The sequence below is a fragment of the Gavialis gangeticus genome, unplaced genomic scaffold (assembly GCF_001723915.1).
Source record: "Gavialis gangeticus isolate Ggan-Ray unplaced genomic scaffold, GavGan_comp1, whole genome shotgun sequence".
In the NCBI taxonomy this organism is placed as follows: Eukaryota; Metazoa; Chordata; order Crocodylia; family Gavialidae; genus Gavialis; species Gavialis gangeticus.
Window position 1 is genome coordinate 133,265,867 of NW_017729024.1, and position 22,365 is coordinate 133,288,231.

The window sequence follows — 22,365 nt, forward strand, 5'->3', positions numbered from 1 at the left end:
TGTCCCTAGCCTAATTCAGTGCCTCACAGAAAATCTGAAGTCACAGTCACTGTGAACTTCAAAAACCATGCAAAAAATTATCAGGATACATACACCACAGAGCAGGCATAGCAGCCTTGTTTGCTGCTTTCCCGAACAAGGAATGTTCCATCCCGTTTTCCCCTCAGCAAATTTTCAGCTTGGCTTCTGTTGATATTTCCTACATTCCACGTTCGCTCATCATGATGGGGCAAGTCTTCATCATCTTCCACCATGGAGTATTGGCTGTACAAATAAAACAAGGATGATGCAGTGTTTTAGAGCAAAAACTAAGCATAAGCAACTCTTTCCCTCAAATCACTTTGTTCTAGATTTGAATTCCCATGTCCTTGGCCCCTGGCTTCTACCCTGGTGAGTGCAGAGATACGTCATAAAAAAAATCTGAAAACTGTAAACTTTAATAAAAAATGAAATGAAATGTCTAACCCTTATTGTGACAGCTACCCATGTGAATCTAAAAGCAATACAAATGGATGAAGTGCTATCTTCCAGAGGTTGCACTAAGTGTTTTAGTACAACTGCTGCTGCTCATACTTTTGGCAATCAGTGAATTCAATGCTGAAAGTTATAACTCTTTGGAATCAGTGGAACAATCAAGAATCACATCAAGATCACACGGCTGTTCGGGAAAGTTATGTGCACTACAAGACAGGCACTTTATTCATAGGCGCCTCTTGGTGCAAAAAGGGGAAACATCAGAGAATTCTCTTTCCTCTTTCTTAGAACATCACCTGGTTATAGTAAAGGCCAATAGAGGCCCTTCCCACCCCACACATTCCAGCAGCTGTAACAGAGGGCTCCTTCCCCCCCTCTCTCAGTGGTTTCATAGTCATGGCTAATAGTGGGTATGAAGTGTGAGCCCTCAAGTGGGCTCCAAGTGCAGTGCTTTGGGAGAAGTCTGAGAACCCGACCTCTTTCCCAGAAGCTGATGGCTTTAGAATAGTGGGAGTGATTTTTTTCCAAGGTGAGGCCACCTGGCTGCACAGGTGCTCCCCCCCCCATATATCTGGGTAGCAAATATCAGCTTTTCAATTTGGTGGACTCTTTTTTTTTTTTTTAAAGAGTAAATAGGGTGTTACCTTCATCCCCAATTCTATGTTTTTAAGGACCCTCAATCTGTCCCCTCGGTCTGGGACACAGATGCCAATGTCCACACCTAGAATACAAACTCCTAAGTTCTGCACTCTCCTTCCTGATGCATGCCATCTAGGCTCCCTTATCTCTTCACACACCATTTTCCTGAATTACATTCCTTCTGCTATAAAACTATAACCAGTTCTCAGAGATGGAGATTCTGGCTTTCTAGTTATGCTCATTTTGATTAAGTCTGGATTTTTTACTACAAAAAAATCCATGCTTGGAATTCAATTTGAACAAACTGAGCAGAAACCTGAGGTTTTACTAGCAAGGGAAACTTAAAGTTGTAGTGTAGTGCACTACACAGGTGAATCATATTTGAGTATAAAAGCAGAGCAGGAATACTTGCTGACTGACTATACTATTATATCCATTTCCGGTGGTAGTTGCTGACATAACACAGCTAACAGCATTCTGAAATTGAGAATTCTTTAGAGGTTCTTAGAGGTTTTAGCCACATAATACCCCTGTGAATTATCATAGTCTGCATTTTACAGATAGGTAAAACAAGGTAAAGAGTGGTTAGCTCCTTTCCGTACCCATCTGACCAAACACTTCTTGAAGGGTGTATGGAAGGTGATGCATCCTTTAGAAAAAGAGAAATAACTTTGTACTTTTCCCAACAGTCTCAATAAACAAGATGCCATGTGCAAAGCAGTTCCAACTACTACTGTGCCTAAAAAGATATGCTTAAGCTAATTTTGCTGGATAAAATTATTTGAGGTATTTGGAATATTCAATTCCTTCAGCACTTACTCTTCAGTATTTTCATTCCCAAGCCATTCATTTAACTTCTTTGGTCGAACACCTTTTTGAGTTAGCCACCTAAAAATAATTAAAAACAGGTTTATACAATTGTCTCTGGAAAAAAAAAAACTGAACATTGTTGAAAGAAGCCTTCTCTAAATTCTTTGTAATCCATAATTGTACTCACATCAAGTACTGGTCTCTTGTCTTTCTCAGTTGTATGAGGTCTGGTTTAATGCTGTTCATACGTTTGTCAATCTCTCTATATTCAGCTGCTTGTTTCTTTAAATCCTCTTCCAGTCTGCGTCTGCTGTCCACAATTTCACTTATTCGAGACTTCAGTTTTTCATAGTTGTGCATAATTCTGAAAGGAAGAATTAGGTTTAGTGTTTTTGTTGGATCCTGTTACCTCAACTAGCTTTGCTAATTTCACTTATGAGTATCCAACACAAAATTTATTTTCCAAGATTTAGCTACAAATTTTGCAAACTCTCACCCCATCCATCCCATTTGAGATTTATTTTGCTTAGGTCTGTTTAATTGTAAAGAATCTTGGTTTTGGTCTATACAATTACAAAGGTTGTACTTTTTTTTTTTTAACCAGATCCTGCACATTTTTAAAGGGCTAACTTTGGCACCAACCTTTGTATTTCTTTTTCATTTCCTTCCCGTTTAAATTTCTCAATGTACTCCTTGCTGTATCTTTCCTGTGTCTGGCACTGCTCTTCAAATATTTTTATGGTCTCATTAAATGCTTCAATAGCTGTTCTTTTCATCTGAATTTCCTGAAAATAAAATAATTACCATTACAGATCTGGGAAAACTGAAAGGGTGGTTTACTGGCCTGTATCACTGGAAAGGAGTAAGATACCTTGACTATACTTTAGTAACCCTAATGCAGACTATATATGGTTTGTAGACCTGTCTGATATAGGAAAAGAAGCTTTAATGAAACTACAATGAGGCTGCTTTCCAGGAAAGGATGTAGAGTTACTTGCAACCTTTCTTTTAAAGATGCATTAGTTTTATTTACATGACTGGAGCTTTCTGACCAAGTTCTTCATTTAGACTCAGTACAAACTAGGTCTTTAGAGATACAGTTGGCGCTCTTGAAATACCGAAGTGGCGCTACTCAGACCCCCCTCAGTACACCTCAAATTTCCCCCCTTTTTTTTTTAAAGATACAATTCATGTAGGTTTTAGAAGGTGATCATCATCCAGGAACTGTGGAGGAGTATCACACTTTTGGCACTGCAAGGCTCTGTTAGTTGTTGGTTAAGATAACAGAATGTAGGACAGAAAGGGTGTTTGCTGTCTATTTCTGTGCTGTTTCTAGGTGTCAGACACCCCCCCCAATATATGTGAAATCTCTTTTGCCCCAAATAAATCATAAAGTACTGTGCTTATCATGCCTTCAAAGCATGACAACCTGACCTCATAAGCAGCCAGTATGCAGAATTGCTGCCAAGCCAATGGGAGTTCTGTGTCTGAAGTGGATGCAGGAGTGGGCCCCAAAGGATGGGGTTATATTGCAGAGAGGGTGATGGTTCAGCCATGAGTAAGCAATTCCAACCTACTGAACTATTCTATCAGCCAATTTTTCTTCAAGGGGGTAGGTGAGTGGGGGAGGGGGGAGAAAATAACAGAACAAAGAAAGCAACTCAGAGTTACAAAGATGGTTTACATCAACATCTTTCTAAATCTTGCTCTTTTTCAGTTTTGTTTCAAGGATAATTCAGCTCACCTGAGATGTTCTGGTGTAGTCTTCATAGAGCCTGTCATATTCTCGGCTCTTTTCTTGGAACTGAGTGTTATATTCGTGTAATTTCTTTCCCACTGCTTCAATACTGTCTTCTTTTACAACTTGATCCTGAGACAATAAGCAGAATGAAATATATATAACTAAATCCAACAAACACACAATTACATATTACAAAATCTTAGAATAAAATCAGTTTACAAAAAAACTTGACATTTAGAGCATAACATAACACTATAACATAATATATCTTTTTGCAATATGGAGAAGCAATGGACTTAATGCATCTATAATATGGACAGTAGAAATGATGCTAAGCACAAAAAGCAGTTTTGCACTGCTAATATGCAACATTCTGCTGAAAATAATGTAATTCATCATTAATAGCTATGCTGTTTATTTACTCTAATACGTTTATTTTCTTATTTGCTAACTTCAGTATTTAGTGTTTTCGGTGTTTATGCACAATGTTATATAGTTATTTTTCTTGAAAAAACATGTTTTTTTAAATCCACTTTATTCCCCCAAATAGCAACTGACTTGCAGTCTTCCCATACTGAATGATTCTTCACCTTATAATGATTTTTCTTTAAAGTGAAAACCAAAAAACGTACCTGCTGATACTTGGATACAGGATAAAGTAATTTTACATCCAGTTTAGGATTATACTGGGCTAGAGACTCGTTCCGGTAGTGGTTTATTAGCTCAACCACAGAGTTGAAAGTTAATGGGTCAGAAAAGCCATACTTCCCATCTCGATGAAATATTTTGATTAATTTGTTATTTCCTCCTTTCCTGTAAATAAAGTTTGGGAACAGTCAGCTACACACAAGACACTTTAGTCTAAAGAACAGCATGCAGTGAAATATCAGAATCTGCCTGACCTTAGTGTGAGCGTATAGTCTCCATGCATCTTTGTAGAAGCATCTCGTACTAGAAAGGTGCCATCAGCAGTGTCTCGAAGCTTCTCATTTACTTCCTCCCTAAAATGAAAGCAAAAGTAACCAATGATTTTAGCAACCCTGCCAGTCATTTCTTCCTAATCATTTTTTTTCTTCTTCCTTATCATTTGATTTTTTAAAAAATGATATCCTTGCTGTATTTCAACAGCAGTCTCTAACTACAAATTAACAGTGACAGTCATAGTTCTGCTGGTGGACAAATGGAACATAAAATATGCTGCACCCAATACCCTCCCTCCCACTGCTAGAACAGATTTGTATTTATGAAAAGTTCTTCATACTTGTTCATACAAGCCTGAACAATTGGAGCATGCAGTGGCAGTCTAGTCTACCTATATATAGTAAGGTTAGAAATGTTGCTTATATATGGCACTTTGATTATCAAAGTAGTATTGTGCCCACTGTTTTGGTCTTGGACATAAGAGGGGGGAAAATTGCTGGTTCTTGATGTTATCCTTTCATTCTAGTGTTTCATACATGTCTTAAAATAACAGAATAATTACCAGAAAAAAATATTTTACACATATTACATTCTGACTGCCAATAACTTTTTAGTCATCTTTGGAACACGACCAATTATGGTATGTTGATGTTGGAAAGTGTCCTGAAAATGGCTCCCAATACCACAGTATTTTTTTCTATACTCAAGTGTAACATACAGAGAACATAGCAAATACAATCCTTTAGCAGGCTTACCTTGAGATATCTCCCCAGTACCATTCAGCATCTTGTAATGACATGTTGTTATTCATACCGTTGTTAGTTACAGTACTAGGTTTTGGGGGTTTAGGAGGCAATGCTGCAGATGAGAAAAAAAAATCTCTTTGTAATCCAGGTATAAATTAAACAGTATATACCTTAAAAGTATAAATTATTGTATGAATGAAAACAAAAATCACAGCATTGGAAGAAAATGGAATGACTGCAAAGTACAGGTTTCCCTTACTGGCAGCTGTGGAAGATACCAAATAAATCAAAGGTATTTAATTGAAAACAAACTTAATTGCATAATAAGGCTGTATTATACCAAAAGACTTGTTTGTTAGGCATAATTACAGTTCAAACAAAACACAACTCCTGAAAATATTTTCTGGCCAAAAACATTTAAACTAAAGTTTATTTTCACCTTATCCCACCTTCTACAGAGAATGACCATCTTCACCTATAATAAATTATGAAACGCGTAAATCTTCCTCTTTATTTTTTTCTTTCATTTAATGATGCAAAAGAACTTTTTTCTTTCTTTTTTGCACAAGAGCTGGTGTAGGTAACAAAAAGCAGCAAACCCACAGCAATACTGTATGTTGCAAGAGGAGGAACTGGGTTGCTCTGCTCCACAGCATTTTATACAATGATTTATCACAAACCACTTCAAGAAACCTATCTATGACCCAAATATTCTGTCTGTTAATCTTAGTATTCTACAGGATAAATGATGTTCCAAATGCCAAGGCTGATTGAAAACCACATCCCTTTTTCTCAATGTCAAAGCTGCATACATAGACCAGTGGGTGCCAAAGAAGATACTGCAGCATTTCTGACTTACTAGCAAAGAGGGGCAACACTGGAACAAGGATTAAAAATCCAGCAAGCTTTTTCAGCTTCATAGTAAGCACAACATTGTTTCTGTACACAACTGTGTGCTTGAATGCAAAACACAATGTCAGTACTGCAAAGTGTGTCGAGGCAGTAAAACAATTTAAATTTCCTATTATAAAGGATGCAACATCAGGAATTCAATTAATATTGGTAGATTTTAAAAGCCAGCCTGTACATTGATATGTAAATCACTGATATAGGAAATACAAAGTGTTATTATAGGATCTCCTGTTAATCATAACAGGAGAAGAAATAGAAAATATATGCAATACACTTAGTTTGTAAACAAACAAAACCAACTATATATACGAGAGAATAAAATCAAAACCAAAACACCTCAGTTCTGTTCAATTCTGATTAAGTTAGCAAAAAGGTATTACTACAGGTTATGATTCTATTTGCTACTCCCATGCACTAAAAAACAATTTAATCCCAATTTATGAAAAAAATGATACAAATATCATTCAAAGAAAGTAAATCTTAACCGTCTGAGGAGGATTTTGTAGCAGCTATCATAAAGACCCAAATGAACTAGTCTTCTGTAATAAGACTGCAGTTTTACCTGGTGGATCCATTTCTATGTAAAACATCAAGTCTGTGCCACAATTTATATCTGCCTTAGAATATTCTACATCCAGTTCTTCCATATTCCAAACAGTGTTGTACATTTCTATGAGTTTCAGTGAGTAAGCTCAGTTATAAGAAAAGAGTCAGGCTCTCTTTGTAATGGTGTCTTGGAATTCATTTTAAAACCTATAAGGGGCTGCACTGTAACCTATTACATCATAATCCTCAGCCAATCATGTCAAAATAATGTCACCAGACCACTCCTGTTTCATCATTTTGTTTTACACTAATTTTAAAACAATTTCAGTTTCAGAAAGAATCTACATTTACCAGAATTCCAGCGTAAAGCTGATGCTATATACAAAAAAACTGAGGATGTTCTCCTTAGCTTTCTATTTCATTTTTCTGGCTCTTTGCAGCATGGTACAGTCCACTGCTGGCAGGTTGACAAAGGCTGATATGCTGCAGCACGTAGCTCTTTAGCACACCCCCCCCCTCCCAATCTTGGTTTATAGATAGGCAGGTTGGCAAAAGATCACCAATCAAAATTCTTTAGAAGCTTTTTGTACTGACTGCACATTTTATACATTTAAAGAAAAAAAACACCTTGCACCCCAGACATGGAATGAAAAAAAAATTACATTTCTACCCAGCACAGAATTTAAACTTCTAAATAGTCACAATGATTTGATGCCATTATATAAACATACTGGAGTGAGGCATATTTCCAGTAGCATTTTATAGTTCAATACAATTGCTAATCAATTGGAATTAATTAATTTTCAAAGCTAGAAGCCAAATATTTTTTCCTTGCATTAAAGATGTTAATGAGGTTTTTTTTTTTTTAATTCAATGAAGTGATTCAAAACTAAGCAAGATCCTGAAAAAATGATTTTTCTGACTATATAAAGCTTGTCCAGAAGATTTAGTCTGCCTTTTCACATCCTCTCTCTGACCTTTTCTCATCAAGGTATTTGTGTTGGCTATTTTCTGAAGCACTGGCCCTTGTCAGTTTCTCTTTTTTTCAGTCTACTTTATATCATCAAAAGCCTTCTGTTATTTAAAAGTATTCCTTCCCAACCATACTTAAAAAATACTGGACTATTACTCTCTCAACCTCCACCAAAGAATCATCTGCTCTACATACTGTTCATCACACAGTGGGTTGCCATGCATAGTAATCATGAATACTTTCATATTTGTTATAGTCTATCTGGGCAAAAACAAACAAAAACCAAAATGGCAAAAAAGGGTAAGTGACTGTAGCAATTCACAATGCAACCATCTGAAGAAATTCTTTTGAGTTGGCAGGGTTAAACATGCATGCAGATTACAAAAGTACCTGTTATATAACTAAAAACGAAATATTTCATTTAGTTAAAAATTACTTCTCCCAAATATGGCATGCACATCTATCCCCAATCACAATAAGCCCCCCACTCCCCATAGTGTCATCCTTTTAGAGAAGTTAACATACAAGGAAATACCTACAGTGCCATCAACAGCAATAAATGTAAATAGTAGTTTCTCATTATGTGATTATGCCTTAACCCATTCTGAAGAAGACTCTCTCCCCACCCCATTTAGGTAGACATGCTCTTAAGATGCCTTCCATTTGCATAGTGTAACAAGATACTGAAGATGATCCCAGACACAAGTCCAAACATTGAACTTGAGGGTTTAGCCCATCTGTTATCCAAACAGTTGAGTTGCTGAAGTACAATGTTTAAATTAGCTTTTGAAAGATTTCTGACAGAGAATGCATTGTTACACGCAGGTCTACTAGTAGGTTAGTACAATTTTAACTATAAAATCTATTTAAAATATTGCTGCCACCAAAAATATGTGCCCAGGATTTACCACTGGCAAATTTTGGACTGTCACACTGGTACAATCAGGTTCTTGTTCAGCCCAAACTCGTCTAGCTGGCTGTGACACTATATGGCAAACCAGAACAGGCAGGACAGTGACAGACAGGTGATTTTCCATTGCTCCAGCATAACCCAGATTAGGTACTGACTTCCATTTAAACATGTTACAACTAGAAAGTTTCTACTGGCAGATTAACTGTAGTAAGGGAGAGAAAATATAATGATACTGCACTTTCATAAAGGGTTGGGGAGAAATACATACAAATTCAAAGCCACTTACTTTGTAAATTATGCATTGCAAATACTTGCCACCCTCCCCCGTAACCTTGTATGAATAACCTGAAAATTTTAGCAGTGCTTTCTCATAGAAACCGTTCTAAAATTCCTTTCAGAGACTTCTTCATATAAAATAGGTAAATTCAGTTCTAAAAAAGGTCTTCCAATTAATCCTCCATAAAATCCATTAGGAAGAGCTGAAACATGAAGTCAGAAACATCCAAGCCTCCTCTTCTATTCTTAACTGATTAATACTCTGTGCTGTGCAGAGGGTATCCACTCTTTTCTAGTTCATCATTAAAAAGTGAACCTGATTCCAGTACTGTAAAGAAAAAAACCAGAAAAAAACCCCAGTAGCTTGCACGTCTCTCAGATAAAGATCTCGGTTTCATGATTAACTCGGGCAGGTTCAAATATTTGCTGAGCCAGGGATTTCAGGTGGGGGAGGGGGAGCCAATGTCAAAGTAAAAGTTGTCATCAGCTAACAAGTGGCCAATGCAGGACTAACTTTCTCATTTTAGCCAAGTAAATGAGAAGACCATTGTAAGTAGACTTAAAATAGTCTCTGTAACTGGCTGCTGAGAGCAGTATTAAAGTAACTGACTGTCAAGAAAAGCACTATGAACAGCCAAATACAGGAAGTGGCTGAGCTACTTCAGAAAAAATAGAATCAAAGCCTTCCTTGTCGAATTCTGTACCTTTCAGAACAGCCCAGTGCAAAAGTAGTTTGCATGCATTGCATCACCTTCCACACACTTACACAGGACCACAAATACAGGTGTCACTTGATGACCCTTAGAATGAAGTTATAAACTGTTTAGTAGGATTAATATCAACCAATAACACTAGAAAAAAGTGCATCTATCTGTGCTGTTTTCCAATATGTAAAGTGCATTCTCTTCATTAGCTGATGGAAAAAAGGTAGTTGCAAAGAGCATGAAAGTGATTTGGTCAATTTTCTTTTTCTAATGTGGTGGAGTGTGTACTTGGTGATGAAAGAGAGAAAAGAAACCATTTCCCCCATCACTGACACTGACCAGCTACCTTTACCTTAAGTACTCCTGACTCATTTCAGTGCATGTAGAAGGAAAATCAGGGCTAAAGAATTGTTGAAAGGAAGGAGGAAAGTTGTTTATAGCTTTGTTTCTTTTAGCTTGAAATAATTCCTGTCTCCTAAATTAGCTGTTGTTCCTCAAGGTCAATTTAATCTCCTTTGCTTTTGAAACTGTTATTGCAAAATGTTGCTTCCTAAAATCCTAAACTAAACTAAAGAAAGTACACAAATTCCCTGCAACTAAATAGGGAAACACAACTCTCTTCTTCTGTCCCGTTTCTCCTCCCTCCCAAAAAATGGCTTGATCTTTTAGTTTATCAATTAAATGATTTCAGCTGCAAAAAAATTCCTTTACTTATTTTTTTTTTTCCTTTTCTTGCCACACAGTTACCAACTGAACAACTACCAATTCTGGGTGCCCTTTCAAGTAGCATTGCCTGGAAAAAATACAACATATTTCTAACTTGGATAGTAAACTGTCTTTCTGCACTACTGATCAAGCACAGTAACTAATATGCACACTATAACAGATTTAAACACAACAAACATGGAACCACAATAATTTATTGGACAATGCTGCACACAGCTGCAGTTTGAGGCATTATCAAAGAAGTCCTGGTCTTTGGGTTGACACAGAGAGCAGGAGATGACACTTTGGGCACATTCCCATATGCACAGGTGTGTGTTTGCATATTTGTACTGCTACTTTGTGCCCCAGGGCACACCCCTGCACATGCACTCTGACATGCCAAATTATCTGGGGTTGGGTAGGGGAGGCAGGGGTCAACACCTGTGCTGGTTCCAGCAGCCTTGCCGGGGGCACTGATTTAGCCACATGGAGCCTGGCTGGCAGCCAGAGTATGGCTCTGGATGGCCAGACTCTGTTTCTGGTGGTGCATACTGCTGCCATGTGCACTGCCCTGATTTTTGTGGCAGGTTTTTTGTTTTTTGGGGTTTTTTTGCTACTGGGACATCCCACTATCAAATTCTAGCACTGTACTGCACATTAGCAGCGTGGCGCACAGTTGCACATTTGCCATATGAGTTTTGCAGTGCCTCAAACTGCACGTGTGCACTCATCTGGAAACACCCTTTCACTCTTCAAAAGGAAAAACACAGCATGCAGTACACAAGCCCCATCAGTTGGCCACAGTATAGCACGGTATTCTCAAACAGGATTGGCTATAGCTGTGAAACATTTACCATTTTAAACATGTACTGCTACTTGCACACAGGCAAGATTAACCCGTCACACTTTTTCCTGGGGATAGACACTGATATGGCTAGTCTGTTTCATAGCAGGTAGGGTCAGGAGGGACCTCAACAGATCATCTAGCCTGACCCCCTGCCACAGGCAGGAATGAATGCTGGGTTCACAAGACCCCAGACAGGTGATCATCCAACCTCTTTTTTAATTTGCCCAAGGTAGGGGCGAGGACCACTTCCCTGGGAAGTTGGTTCCAGATTTTGGCCACCCTAACTGTAAAATATTGCCTTCTGATCTCTAACCTAAACCTATTCTCCATCAGCTTATTACCACTGTTCCTCGTCACCCCAGCTGGTGCTGGGGAGTAAAGGGCTATTCCTATTTGCTGTTGAGTTTTAAATAACCCATGCAAAGCTGAGTTCTCACCTGACCTCATTGATCAGACTGCAGTTTGCATACTGACATAAGTATATGCACATCAAGGTATTTGCACAAGATAGATGTCTTTGAGCCTTAGTTTTAAAAGCTGCATTAACTTGAGTTGCATTCATCAGACCTATAGCTTTACAAATTTACAGAAAAAAGTCAAATTTCTACTGCTTTTTGTGATCATACTAGTTATTACTTCCAAGAAGGTAAAGCAATTTGTGCCTCAAAAACGCTAATACAATGCAGGAAGTGGGAGACAGAAGAGACCAAAAGGTTGAGTAATTCATTGGTACAAACTCCTGATCATGTAGCACACACTTTGTTTTACCAAATAGCTTCAGCCAGGTATCGAGGAACAAACTCTGCACTAGCATCAAAATTTAAACAAGAGAACTTAGTATTGTCAAGGCTGGAGATTAATCAGTAACATTTTTTTCTTCTTTAATGAATGAAGCTTATGAAAAAAGCTCATGATTTTGATTAGCTTAGAAAGGGAGCCCCCTGCTGGATGAAGTGCAGAATGTAAAACAGCTATAACTGTGGGGAAAAAAAGGTCAAAAATAAATGTGCTATTACCACCTTCTCAGCATATGCCGAACTATTCTTAGGAATAGTGTCGAATTACCAGGAGTATTTAAGCTAAACTTGTGACACCATATACAAAATACTGACAGCTGATAGTACTCTTAAATATTATTTTATACAATGTAATACAGGTAAGAACTGTGGGGGTTATTCTGCACAGCTGATACCAAAGGGAGCTTTGCCACTGATTTCAAGGGAAACAGAATTGGGGTTTTTTATTACCTGCTCTATAATGGCACTAAACAGAAATAATTACCAGAATTTACAGCCTGACCTTTTTACTAATACATGCCAAAAGTCATGCTAATGTATTAACTGTTGAAAAATAGTATTTGGTATTTACCTGAACCCCTAACACTTTTATGACCAAAGTTTAAACAGGTGACCAACTATATATGGGAAAGAGAAGTAAAAGAAAGTGTCATTACCTCATCTCTGACCCTATAAATAGTAAAATCTGACCCTTCACACTTAAAGGCTGTAATATTTTACAATAGAAGACATCTTTTCTGATTGGTTATCTACAAGCTGGGATTTTAATTAAATTGAGATGAACAGCCTAGAATCAAAAGCCAGTCATTCCAAACTCACCAAACTGAACTGAAGAAATCATCAGGCCTTTACACCTGAAAACCCTTAAAGCACAAGTCCCACCTTCTCTTTTAAAATATGGAAATATCAAATAGTACATACTTGATGGTACTTTAATCTGTGCTATAGTTAAAGTATTTTTGTCCAAGCACTACTGTTTCATGCCTAAAGATCCCATACATTTTCCTGATCATATACTTAATTCAATACCAAAATTCCCAGAGACTTGAACAGCAATTTTCTCCTTGAAATCTTTTTTTATATTTGTTTAGTTCATCAAGCTCCAGTGTAAAAAAAAAAAAAAAAAAAAGCGACAGATAAACCATCCACGTTACCTACCAATTCGAATCAGAAAAAAGCAGATTGGTTAAGTAAAACTAGATAGGGACAATATAATACAGAAAACAGACCTAATTAATAATTACTCAAACCACCAACCATTTTTCTAATTGCCCTTCTGCAACACTACTTTGTCTTCACAAAATTTCAGTTTTACCCAAAATGTATTTAAATTTGGCACCTTTTGTGTGTAGTTAAACTGAGTTCTCAGAACACAAATAAAAACATCTCTGCTTTATGTTGGGTATCTTGACAGATTACAAGTCGTTACACAGTTGTGCAGCACACGGGCCTAGGAAGTAACCCTATGTTTGCTACAGAAGCCTTACATAAGCACACAAATAAGGCAACCAAGTTCTATTCTCCTTACTTCTCAATGCTGCATAAAAAGGAGCATCTGCATTAAAAAGCCCAGAGCAGTTAAAATATTTACATACTCTATGGCAGGGGTGGCCAAACTGCAGCATGTGCCACGAGTGGTCCAGGCAGTTTGTGTGTGGAATGTGGCAGAGTGAGAAGCGGACAGGCAGCACTGTGGCAGATATGGCAGGGAACAGAAAGCAGAGCAACAGATCAAGGAGGGAGCACACAACAAGAAGCAGAAAGCTATAGGGCAGGAAGCAGAAAGCAGAGGAGTAGATTGTGCAGGGGCACAGGGTGTGGAACAGAAAATAGAGCAGCAGATCAGACAGGGGAAGAGGATAAAAGAGTGACACTTGGGGAGGGTACAGGGCTAATTTATGGCAGTCTTCCTAAAAAGGAGCGGCACCCACTAACCCAGGGGTTGTTACAATCTGCTCAAAATACTTAGATTAAAACTAAAGTTGTTGAAAGTTATCCTTTATTTTTCTAAGAATCTTCCTTTATTTTAACATCTTGCATCATCCTGAGTTGGAAGCTCAAGCCAGTGATACACAGTATATTATGAAAGAGCCCCTTTAACTTGACTTTTTTGCAACATGGTGGGAGGGAGGGGCTGGACTCGATGATCTTCTGAGGTCCCTTACAGCAATAATGTCTATGAAATCTATGAAATTAGACATTAATTTTGGCAGTGGGTACAGTTTTCCATAGAAACAGAGAACTGGAAAGAGCTTCCTAGGACATCAAATCCAGTCCCCTGCATTCACAGACAAGTATTTACCCAACTGGTGAAAATATATTCAGTGGTTCCTAACAGAAGAACAGATATTTTAGCTGGGAACATCCTTTACAAAGGCTTGAGATAGGACATTTTTAGACTTCAACTCTGATGCAGTATACCTCTGAACATTATAAAAATGATGTTCCCCAGTTTTGTGTCTTCAGGAAGGAAAAATGTCCTCCAAATAAAGGAAATACAACCGGAGATGCCATCTTAAATACAGTCAGCACACCATGGAAACATTATTTGTATATAAATATAACAGAAGATAAATCCTGTGTTTTTATAGTTTCATTTTACAGAACATTTGTTTAAGCATTAGAAGCACTCTTAAATTAATATGTAAGCTAAAACTACCCACTCTGATAAGCTGCAAATATCTCCTCCCTATTTAATAACAAAATATAATTTTAACAGTTTCAACTTAGTATGTAGCAAGATATTTGCAATGTAGTTAAAAATCAACATTTTCTAATTTGGTTATAGGGAAGGTCACATTTTTAGAAGAGTTCAGTTCCTAAGTAGTCATCAGATTTTCCTAAGTGTTCAGAAACTCCCATTGAGATCAATATGGTGGAGACACTCTCGAAAAATTTAGTCTTCCATGCAAGCTTTGGAAAATTAGATCGTTCATTAAGCACAGAGTTGTATCCTGATCTTGCAAAGACATAGGCTTAACTTTTGAAAAATACTCATGCATGCAAATCAGCACCAGTACAGAAACAGCGATCTGGGAAACTAACCATAAACTACCAAGTTTGAAATTTTTGGTTTAAAAGCTTAACTACGCACTAAATACATAAACAGATCCATTAATGAATGGAACAATAATGTGTTGAATACCATCCACTGTATGAATTTTCCTGTTGCAAAGTGTGGACCTTGATGAATACAAGTAAGAACTTTTATTCTTATAACAAATCCTATTAAAAAGCACAGTTAAAGCCTTGCTGGACTTTCCAAATTAACACTGCTCTCCCAAAACATGAATTACCTCAAAAGATGTTTCTTAAATATGGTTTTACTAATTTGATGCAAGGTATTCGAGGGACAAACCCAAAGTGTCTGTGTTTCTTAAAGTCTTTTAATAAAATATTGTCGTATCCCAGCTTCTAAATCAAATTTGTCACTTGACTGCTAATTTCACTGTCCCTTCTCAGTTCTGGATGTTGACATTTTTCCATCAAAGTTTCTAAATGTTAAGTGCTAATAATGCAATGTAACAAAGTGATCTAAATAACTAACCTAAGATACTATCACTTTTTCTTGTCCCTATGCTATATGACGACCAGCCTTCCAGTTTAGAGCTGCCCACATTTCTATATCAAAAGTGCTTGCAAATTTACCAGTCTTAGCACACACTGCTACTGTTTCTGAGCCTTCATGAGATTTAATAATGTATTTTATTTGTCAAGGCTTCTAACATGGCAAGAACAAAATCGTTCTTTGATTCAATTAAACACAAGTTATTTTCGGATTTGGAACAAACTATGGCCAGCAGTTCTTAAGGTTCTGAGTCCTTCCATTTAATTCTCTTTGTACATGCCTAAAAGTAATGTAGACTTTTGACATTCCCCCCAAAATTTTAAGATCACATTAAAATAGAAATGCAAAAGAAAAAAAAAAAGGAGGATTTGGAATAATGCACTATTGTTCTGAGAAGCCTGCACCCAGGCACTCCTATTCTAATCCAGTCATGCAAACACCTACTTATGTAACCTTTTTATTGTACTTCAAAAGAAGAGAGGTAGGAACACCAGACCATGTGTAATATTTTGTCCATAATGGTCCTCCTCACCTTAAGTACCACTTGCTAATAAGTTGTAAAATGGATTACTTGAAGCCACTGCTTCCAGTTCTTTCATATCAAACACACATTTCTTTTGCTGAAGTGAGAAACAGCTTGCAGAGCAACAAAATCTCTTTTGCACAAGTCAAGCAATACTACCTCGGTTACATCAAGAAAAGAAAGAACATTTGATTTTAAATGCAGCCTGTTGCATAAAATACTGCTAGGCTCAAGTTTTAAGCGACTTTGAGCATGCAAATGTACTCCCACCTCTTGCATCAACTTTCTGCAGAATAAGAATTTGACAATATTTTCAGCGTATCTGGATTAAAAAGAATATAAACAACTATATAGAGAGACACATGGTCTTCAATAAATACAAGTCTTTTAGGGAAATTTCCCTTGGAAAGACTGAAAATTCAGTGAGAACTTCAGAACCTGGCCCACACTTAATAACACAGAGAAAAGGAAATATTTATTGCCTCACCAATATCTGACATTCCTGATTCTCTATGCAGTTTCTAAAAACAGTAAAGTTCCTAAGGTTAAAAAACACATCTGCAAAAATTATTCATTCTAAAACAATTTTTATTTAAAAGACAGTTTCCTGAAAACCAATTAGCCTCTAATGTGTATCTACTTAATTCCACAATCATTCTATTAAATGCACTTTTGCCCTTAAGCTTACTTTGAAGAAAATAAAATGTACATTTAATGTTTCCCGAACCTACTGTTATTTTAAAATTATCAATAAATGATAATATTTAAAATATAAACTTTTTTTTTTTTTACCTGGTACAGGTTGTCTTTCATTCCATTCACTTGTGATTAAAACATCTAGGATTTTTATGTGGTGCTCAGCATTATCAGAGCTGCAAGATATTGATTACACAGTAAGACTTGGAAAAAATATATAAGCTTACATTAGCACCCTCCAGAAAGCAGTTCGTAGGCAAGATCTAAATATTAATTCCATGCCCATTTATTAAGTTAACTTCTCTGTATTAAACAGTTACATTTAATGTTTATGGTATAGAACATAATCACGATATATCACATACCTTGATATCTGGAATTTGAAAAGTAGAGGGCTAAAAATTTCAGCGAGGGATCTTGCATTCAGAAGATTTTTGCTGGAGGCTTGACAAAGTCTGAGGAAATGTTTCAGTAAATACTGAAGGGTGAGCCAATACTGGGGAGGTGTATTTGGAGATCTGATGAGTCTCTTCAGCAACTGAACATAATCCTCTGAGCTCTGCACTTCTGCAAGCAAACAGATAAAAGTCTCTTGATATCAGCAGAGACTCATTCAACAAGTAAAATAAAGCCCATGAACAGTTCCCCTGGAAGCATAATTTTTACAGAGGAAAAAAAGGTCTGTCCTTCACAAGAAACAAGCTCCCATTTCTTCTTCTGAAAGTGAAGAACTCAAGTGAAAGAAAAAACAACTATTTAAAAGTCAAATGGAAACAGACAGTAGTTTGGTAAAAACCACAACATGTTCAGCATGTACTGGTGGAAGTCTGTCTTGTGTTTAGCGTCATACACGATTGGGTAATTCTGAGATGCAGTAGATAAAACTCACAGGTGCTATTCTAACTTTGAAGGTTACCAGCCACAATATCCTGCCCCCAGACCATGCAAGAGCAGAGTACTAGGCCAACAGTCTGAAAACTGTGAGGTGTGCTCATCTGAATTGACCATGACAGAAGGATGTTTGTGGCTCATCTGTTTCTGAAGCTTCATAGTCCATAACTGTCAATGGTCCCTTAGAACACCATGTTCTCTGATACATTTACTTTGCCAGAACTGATAAAAAGTTAAAAATTAGCTTCTTTCTACATATAGAGAAGTCCTTGATTTTTTTTTCAGCTGGCACTTGCTTAGTCATTTTTACTTGTTTTAAGGCATCAAACCATGTAATCTCTTACAGTTTTTTTTTTTATATTCATGTGGATATGTAATGCATCTCCTGGGCTGAATTTCAGCAGCTTTTATCACCTAAACAGTTCATACACTGTGAGTACAGAAAACCCCCTTTAATCTGGGAACTTCCTGTGGTATATAAAACATTTCCCTATATGATGTAGGGTGAACTGATGTGTGCTGCAGACTTCAGATTCTAAGAAATCTTTTTTTTCCTTGCTGCAAGTAAAAACACTTTTATATTCATACCTTGAGCTACAGAAATCATTTCACTGTACACAGATGCTGGAATGACTGGATTTGGCAGGTCCAGGAGATATCTCTTGAGAGCATCTGATAAGGTCTGCAAGTCAATTGTGTCAAAATCCAATGAAGACAGCTCTGAAGGAAAAATATAATATTTTCCAGACATAAGATATTTCTGAATTTTGTAGGGCCTTAAAATTATTTCATAGCAAAGTGAAACAACCACCCTAAATTTGATTTACAAAGAACGATTTGCATGAATTATCTTGAGGCATCTAACCATGCATCTTTGCTGAGACAATATACAATGTGCAGCATTTCCCATAGAAGACACAAAATTGTACAGCAGTATCGTAAAGTGCAGGGATTGGATCCTTCAGTCATACAGAAATTAACTAATAAATAGCAAAATATTAGACATTTGCATATGGTATTTAAAGTGCTCAAGCAAGGGATATATTGTGTGAAAATGTTGCAATACCTCAAATATTTATTAGCACTGTGTGGTCCAATAAATGGTTTTACAACACAAAAAAATGTAAGCCATGTCCCCCTCTAGTGGCTAGTCTCCATAGTGGATGATAGTAGATTATATCATTAGTAAAGAGGATCTGTAAATTGTTGATAAACATCCTGGTTTTGGACCCTACAGGCAGCCTATTCTGAGGGTTGCTATGACTTTACTGAAACAATTTCTGACGTAGCCATTTTTTCTAAACATATTTTGCTTTTTGCTTTTTTGTAAACCAATCATGTAAGTAATATAAGGAATACCTTTATAACATAATGCTGCAATTTATGCCTGTTGCAATAGAGGTAAATTGTTATAGTTCTGCAAAGTTATATGACACCTGGATATTTTTTAACAGGCCTATATTTTACATGTAAATATTATGCATATACAGAAATATAATAAGCAGCAACACACATCCTAGTTTGGTACAAATGTAGTTTTTCTACTGGTTTCTTAATTAGAGATTTGGGTTCCCAAATCTGGAAATATTTTTGTGAGTAAACTGAAGAACATGAACAAGCATTTTCAAAATGTGATACAGTGCATAGTATTTCACCTATTACATTATAGGTGAATACAAGAAGTCAAAAGGAGCAAGATGTAAAATTTGAGGTGCGCTTGGTCACTGCAAGCCAGGTTGGTTTTCCTGACAGACATAAAACCCTATAAAAATGCTTACGGGGGAAGAAATTTGCAGGAAAAGTCTGAATTTACTAATACTGGAAAAAAACAAGTAATTGTATTACTAATACTACTATACATACTGCTGTCATTAGCAATCATGATGCCAGTTAGATTTAAAGGAACAATCCATTTTTAATACCTTCTGTTATTAAAATTGAGTACAGAAAATTCCTGTTTTCATTTTGCATATTTTGTGCTCTTGGTAATACCAAGCATAATGTTTCATTTTCTAGACTTGTTCACTGGTAGGATGCCCTTGCAGTCTCATGCACATCTTGGTAAAAAGAAGCTCATGAGCACACTTCTGCAGACCTTGCAAGAGTGTTGAGTACTGCCATTGTAAAAGCAGAGCTACTGCTCTTCCACAGTTCAACTGGGTGTTGCTGTATGCTACTATTTTTCATCTAGATCGGCAATATGCTTAGCCTGTGGCTCTGAAGTTTAGCAGGGGCATGGACAGAAGTGCCAAGTTTTGTCTAATCTGGCCACAGACAGCAGTGTGTCTGACCAAACACAAGTACATGGCTGCAGACTGCTTAAAAATACCCAATGGGGGTAAAATTTGAATCCCCATTGCATGAGGGTTCAGAGGAAGATGTTTCAAAACAGAGCATCTTCTGTAACTTGTGTCTACTGTCTGCACTGCCTCCCAGCCTGTTACTGTTTTCAGAATGGGAGGGGAGAAAGCACGTGGAGGGAGTTTGGTCTGGGTTTTTTTTCAGCCCCTGCTGGAGGGTGGGATGAATGTATTAGAGCCCCCCCACCTCAGGGGAGGGTAGGGGAAGGAGGCTCCTGTACACCTGGCCCTACCCTCCGGTGCCAGCAAGAGAACTCCTAGAAGGAGCGCCTTCCGCTCCCTCCCATTCTGAAAACAGCACCGGCTGGGAGGGAGGAGGGGCTGTTGCTACAGAAAATCAGCTGTAGGCTGCAGCCAGCAGCTAGATTCTCCTACCCCCTGTAACCAACAGTGAGCTTCTGTTTGGTCCAGGGGATCACTGTAACTCAGAACAATTCCTGCAAAGCATTCTCAGTTACAGCGGAGAGCTGCACTTCTGTCTGCACCCCAGTTTATTACCTGTGGCTCTTCCCAGAAAATGTTAGCAATTTACTGGATTGGGGTTTTTTTGGATGCTTGCATCTTACTGTATAAAGTAGATCCACAACACTATACAACAGTGGGCCTATGCTGAGAATTTACCAAGATGTGCTACACGTTTTAAAAAAGTGATCAGTATTACTACAAGCCCTTCACAGTACTGTAAAATGGATAATGGTACTTACCACATTCAAGAATTTGTCTTAATTCTGCAGAGCTGCTTGACCCTTGAGTTCTGTACAAAGTGGAACACTCCAGACCTGAAAAACAGAATACATTAGCGATATGAACCTCAAGTCCCTGTGCCTTACTATATGAAACAATATTTTTTTTCCTTCAATAGCTTTTTACAGTATAATTTAGTGTAATTCTCCCACCCATCGTTCTTCTGCTTTATGATAAACTGTTGTGCATGACTGCCTGGATAGGGCAACTGCATACCATGCAGTATCCCACACCTGACGTATGCCTGAAAACTGCCAGGCCAGCAGAAGCTGTCAGCCAAGAAATAGTAGAAATCCAGTCAGTCCCACCTGCCCCCACAACTCTCCCAGCACTGGCTTTAGAAGGCCAAGACCAGCAAAAGGAGACATGGACACCAGCCAAAGAAAAGGTTTGTCTGCACTGGAGCAGAGTTCAGCAGTGAGGGACACTCAGACCTCCATGCCACTCCACATTCCTTTCCAGCTGAGAAGCAGATGGCCTTTAATGTCCTGGGAACTGCTGCTCCTTTGTGCTTTGCCTTGCCTAAGTGTTGTCATAACATGCAAAGAGATTGGATGGAAAAAAAAGACAAAGGCATGAGGTGAAGACAGATGCCCTTTGGGCTGCCACCCCAGGAACACAACTTAAACAGATGCAAGACCTATATATTCTGTGTTAAGGGGAAGGGTGCAGTTAAAAAAAAAAAATCCTTGACAGAATAATTCCTTAGCTAACAAAAGGACTGTTCGGAAGCTATTTCACTGCTCCTACTGCTGGAACAAATAGGCACCTATGTATTTGCATATGCCCTTTTATGTGCTCATACACAAAGGAGCACATATGCAAAAGAGCAGCTCTTAAAGCTGTCAGGCAAAGGTGGTGTTGCTATGTTTTCAACAGTTGCCCTATTTTAGCACAATTTCAGTGGTGAATGAAGCAATCCCCACGTATGTTTTGTGAAGAGCCTGTGAATCCCTCCGAATGAAAGATGCCATTATTAATCAAAAAGTGTTCTTCATCTTTTATATTAAAGATGTTGTTTGCTATTTCCTTAGTCCAGGGGAAAATATCCCACACCCAGGGATCCAGGCCACACCCAGGGATACAGGATGCATACCATTTAATGAGATGAATGTGGTCTCTTGAAAACAGTGGCCGCCTGTGCTAGTTACCACTAAACACTGGCTCTCCCTATTGGCATCCACAGGCACTCATCCATCCATTAAGGCTGGTCACAGTCATGCCAACAAAAGAGTAGTAGCCACCCACAAAACCTGTCTTTCTCTCCCACTCCCTAACTACAAGACCAGTGGGTGAGCAGGAGGTAGTAGGCAGTTAATTGGCATGCCACCCTGAGGAAAGTGACATCAGAGAATGTGGATAACGATACCAGGGATAAGGGAGACAGGAGATAGAGAAAGGGACACAGTGGGTTAGGCAAATAGGAGGAAGAAAGAAAGACAAAGGTGGGGATGCAGGTACTACAGAGAGTAAAAGGGGGAGAAGAGGAAGGGCGGAAAAAAAAAAAAAAAAATCAAAGCTCATAAAAAAAATCCTTGCTAACTGAGCAAAGAGTAGCAATACAAAACTGGATCTTGAA

General features: G+C 37.8%; 1 protein-coding gene across 8 annotated transcripts in view; it reads right to left on the bottom strand.

The window, feature by feature from the left end:
• The window catches only part of PIK3R1 (phosphoinositide-3-kinase regulatory subunit 1), a 100,757-nt gene that overhangs the window by 8,095 nt on the left and 70,297 nt on the right, over positions 1-22,365 (bottom strand). For 3 of the 8 annotated variants that reach the window (XM_019517756.1, XM_019517755.1, XM_019517757.1), the window contains 12 exons: positions 20,747-20,821; positions 18,271-18,402; positions 17,157-17,358; positions 16,888-16,967; positions 5,341-5,443; positions 4,567-4,665; positions 4,297-4,477; positions 3,668-3,793; positions 2,566-2,708; positions 2,111-2,287; positions 1,933-2,001; positions 200-264 (listed from right to left, as the gene is read on the bottom strand). In XM_019517756.1, the coding sequence (XP_019373301.1) occupies positions 200-264; positions 1,933-2,001; positions 2,111-2,287; positions 2,566-2,708; positions 3,668-3,793; positions 4,297-4,477; positions 4,567-4,665; positions 5,341-5,443; positions 16,888-16,967; positions 17,157-17,358; positions 18,271-18,402; positions 20,747-20,821 (1,452 nt within the window). Of the gene's footprint in view, positions 1-27; positions 265-1,932; positions 2,002-2,110; positions 2,288-2,565; positions 2,709-3,667; positions 3,794-4,296; positions 4,478-4,566; positions 4,666-5,340; positions 5,444-6,805; positions 7,605-8,961; positions 9,510-16,887; positions 16,968-17,156; positions 17,359-18,270; positions 18,403-20,746; positions 20,822-22,365 lie in introns of those variants that run through there. The other 5 variants (XR_002097403.1, XM_019517760.1, XM_019517762.1 and 2 more) reach the window with 5 other exon arrangements.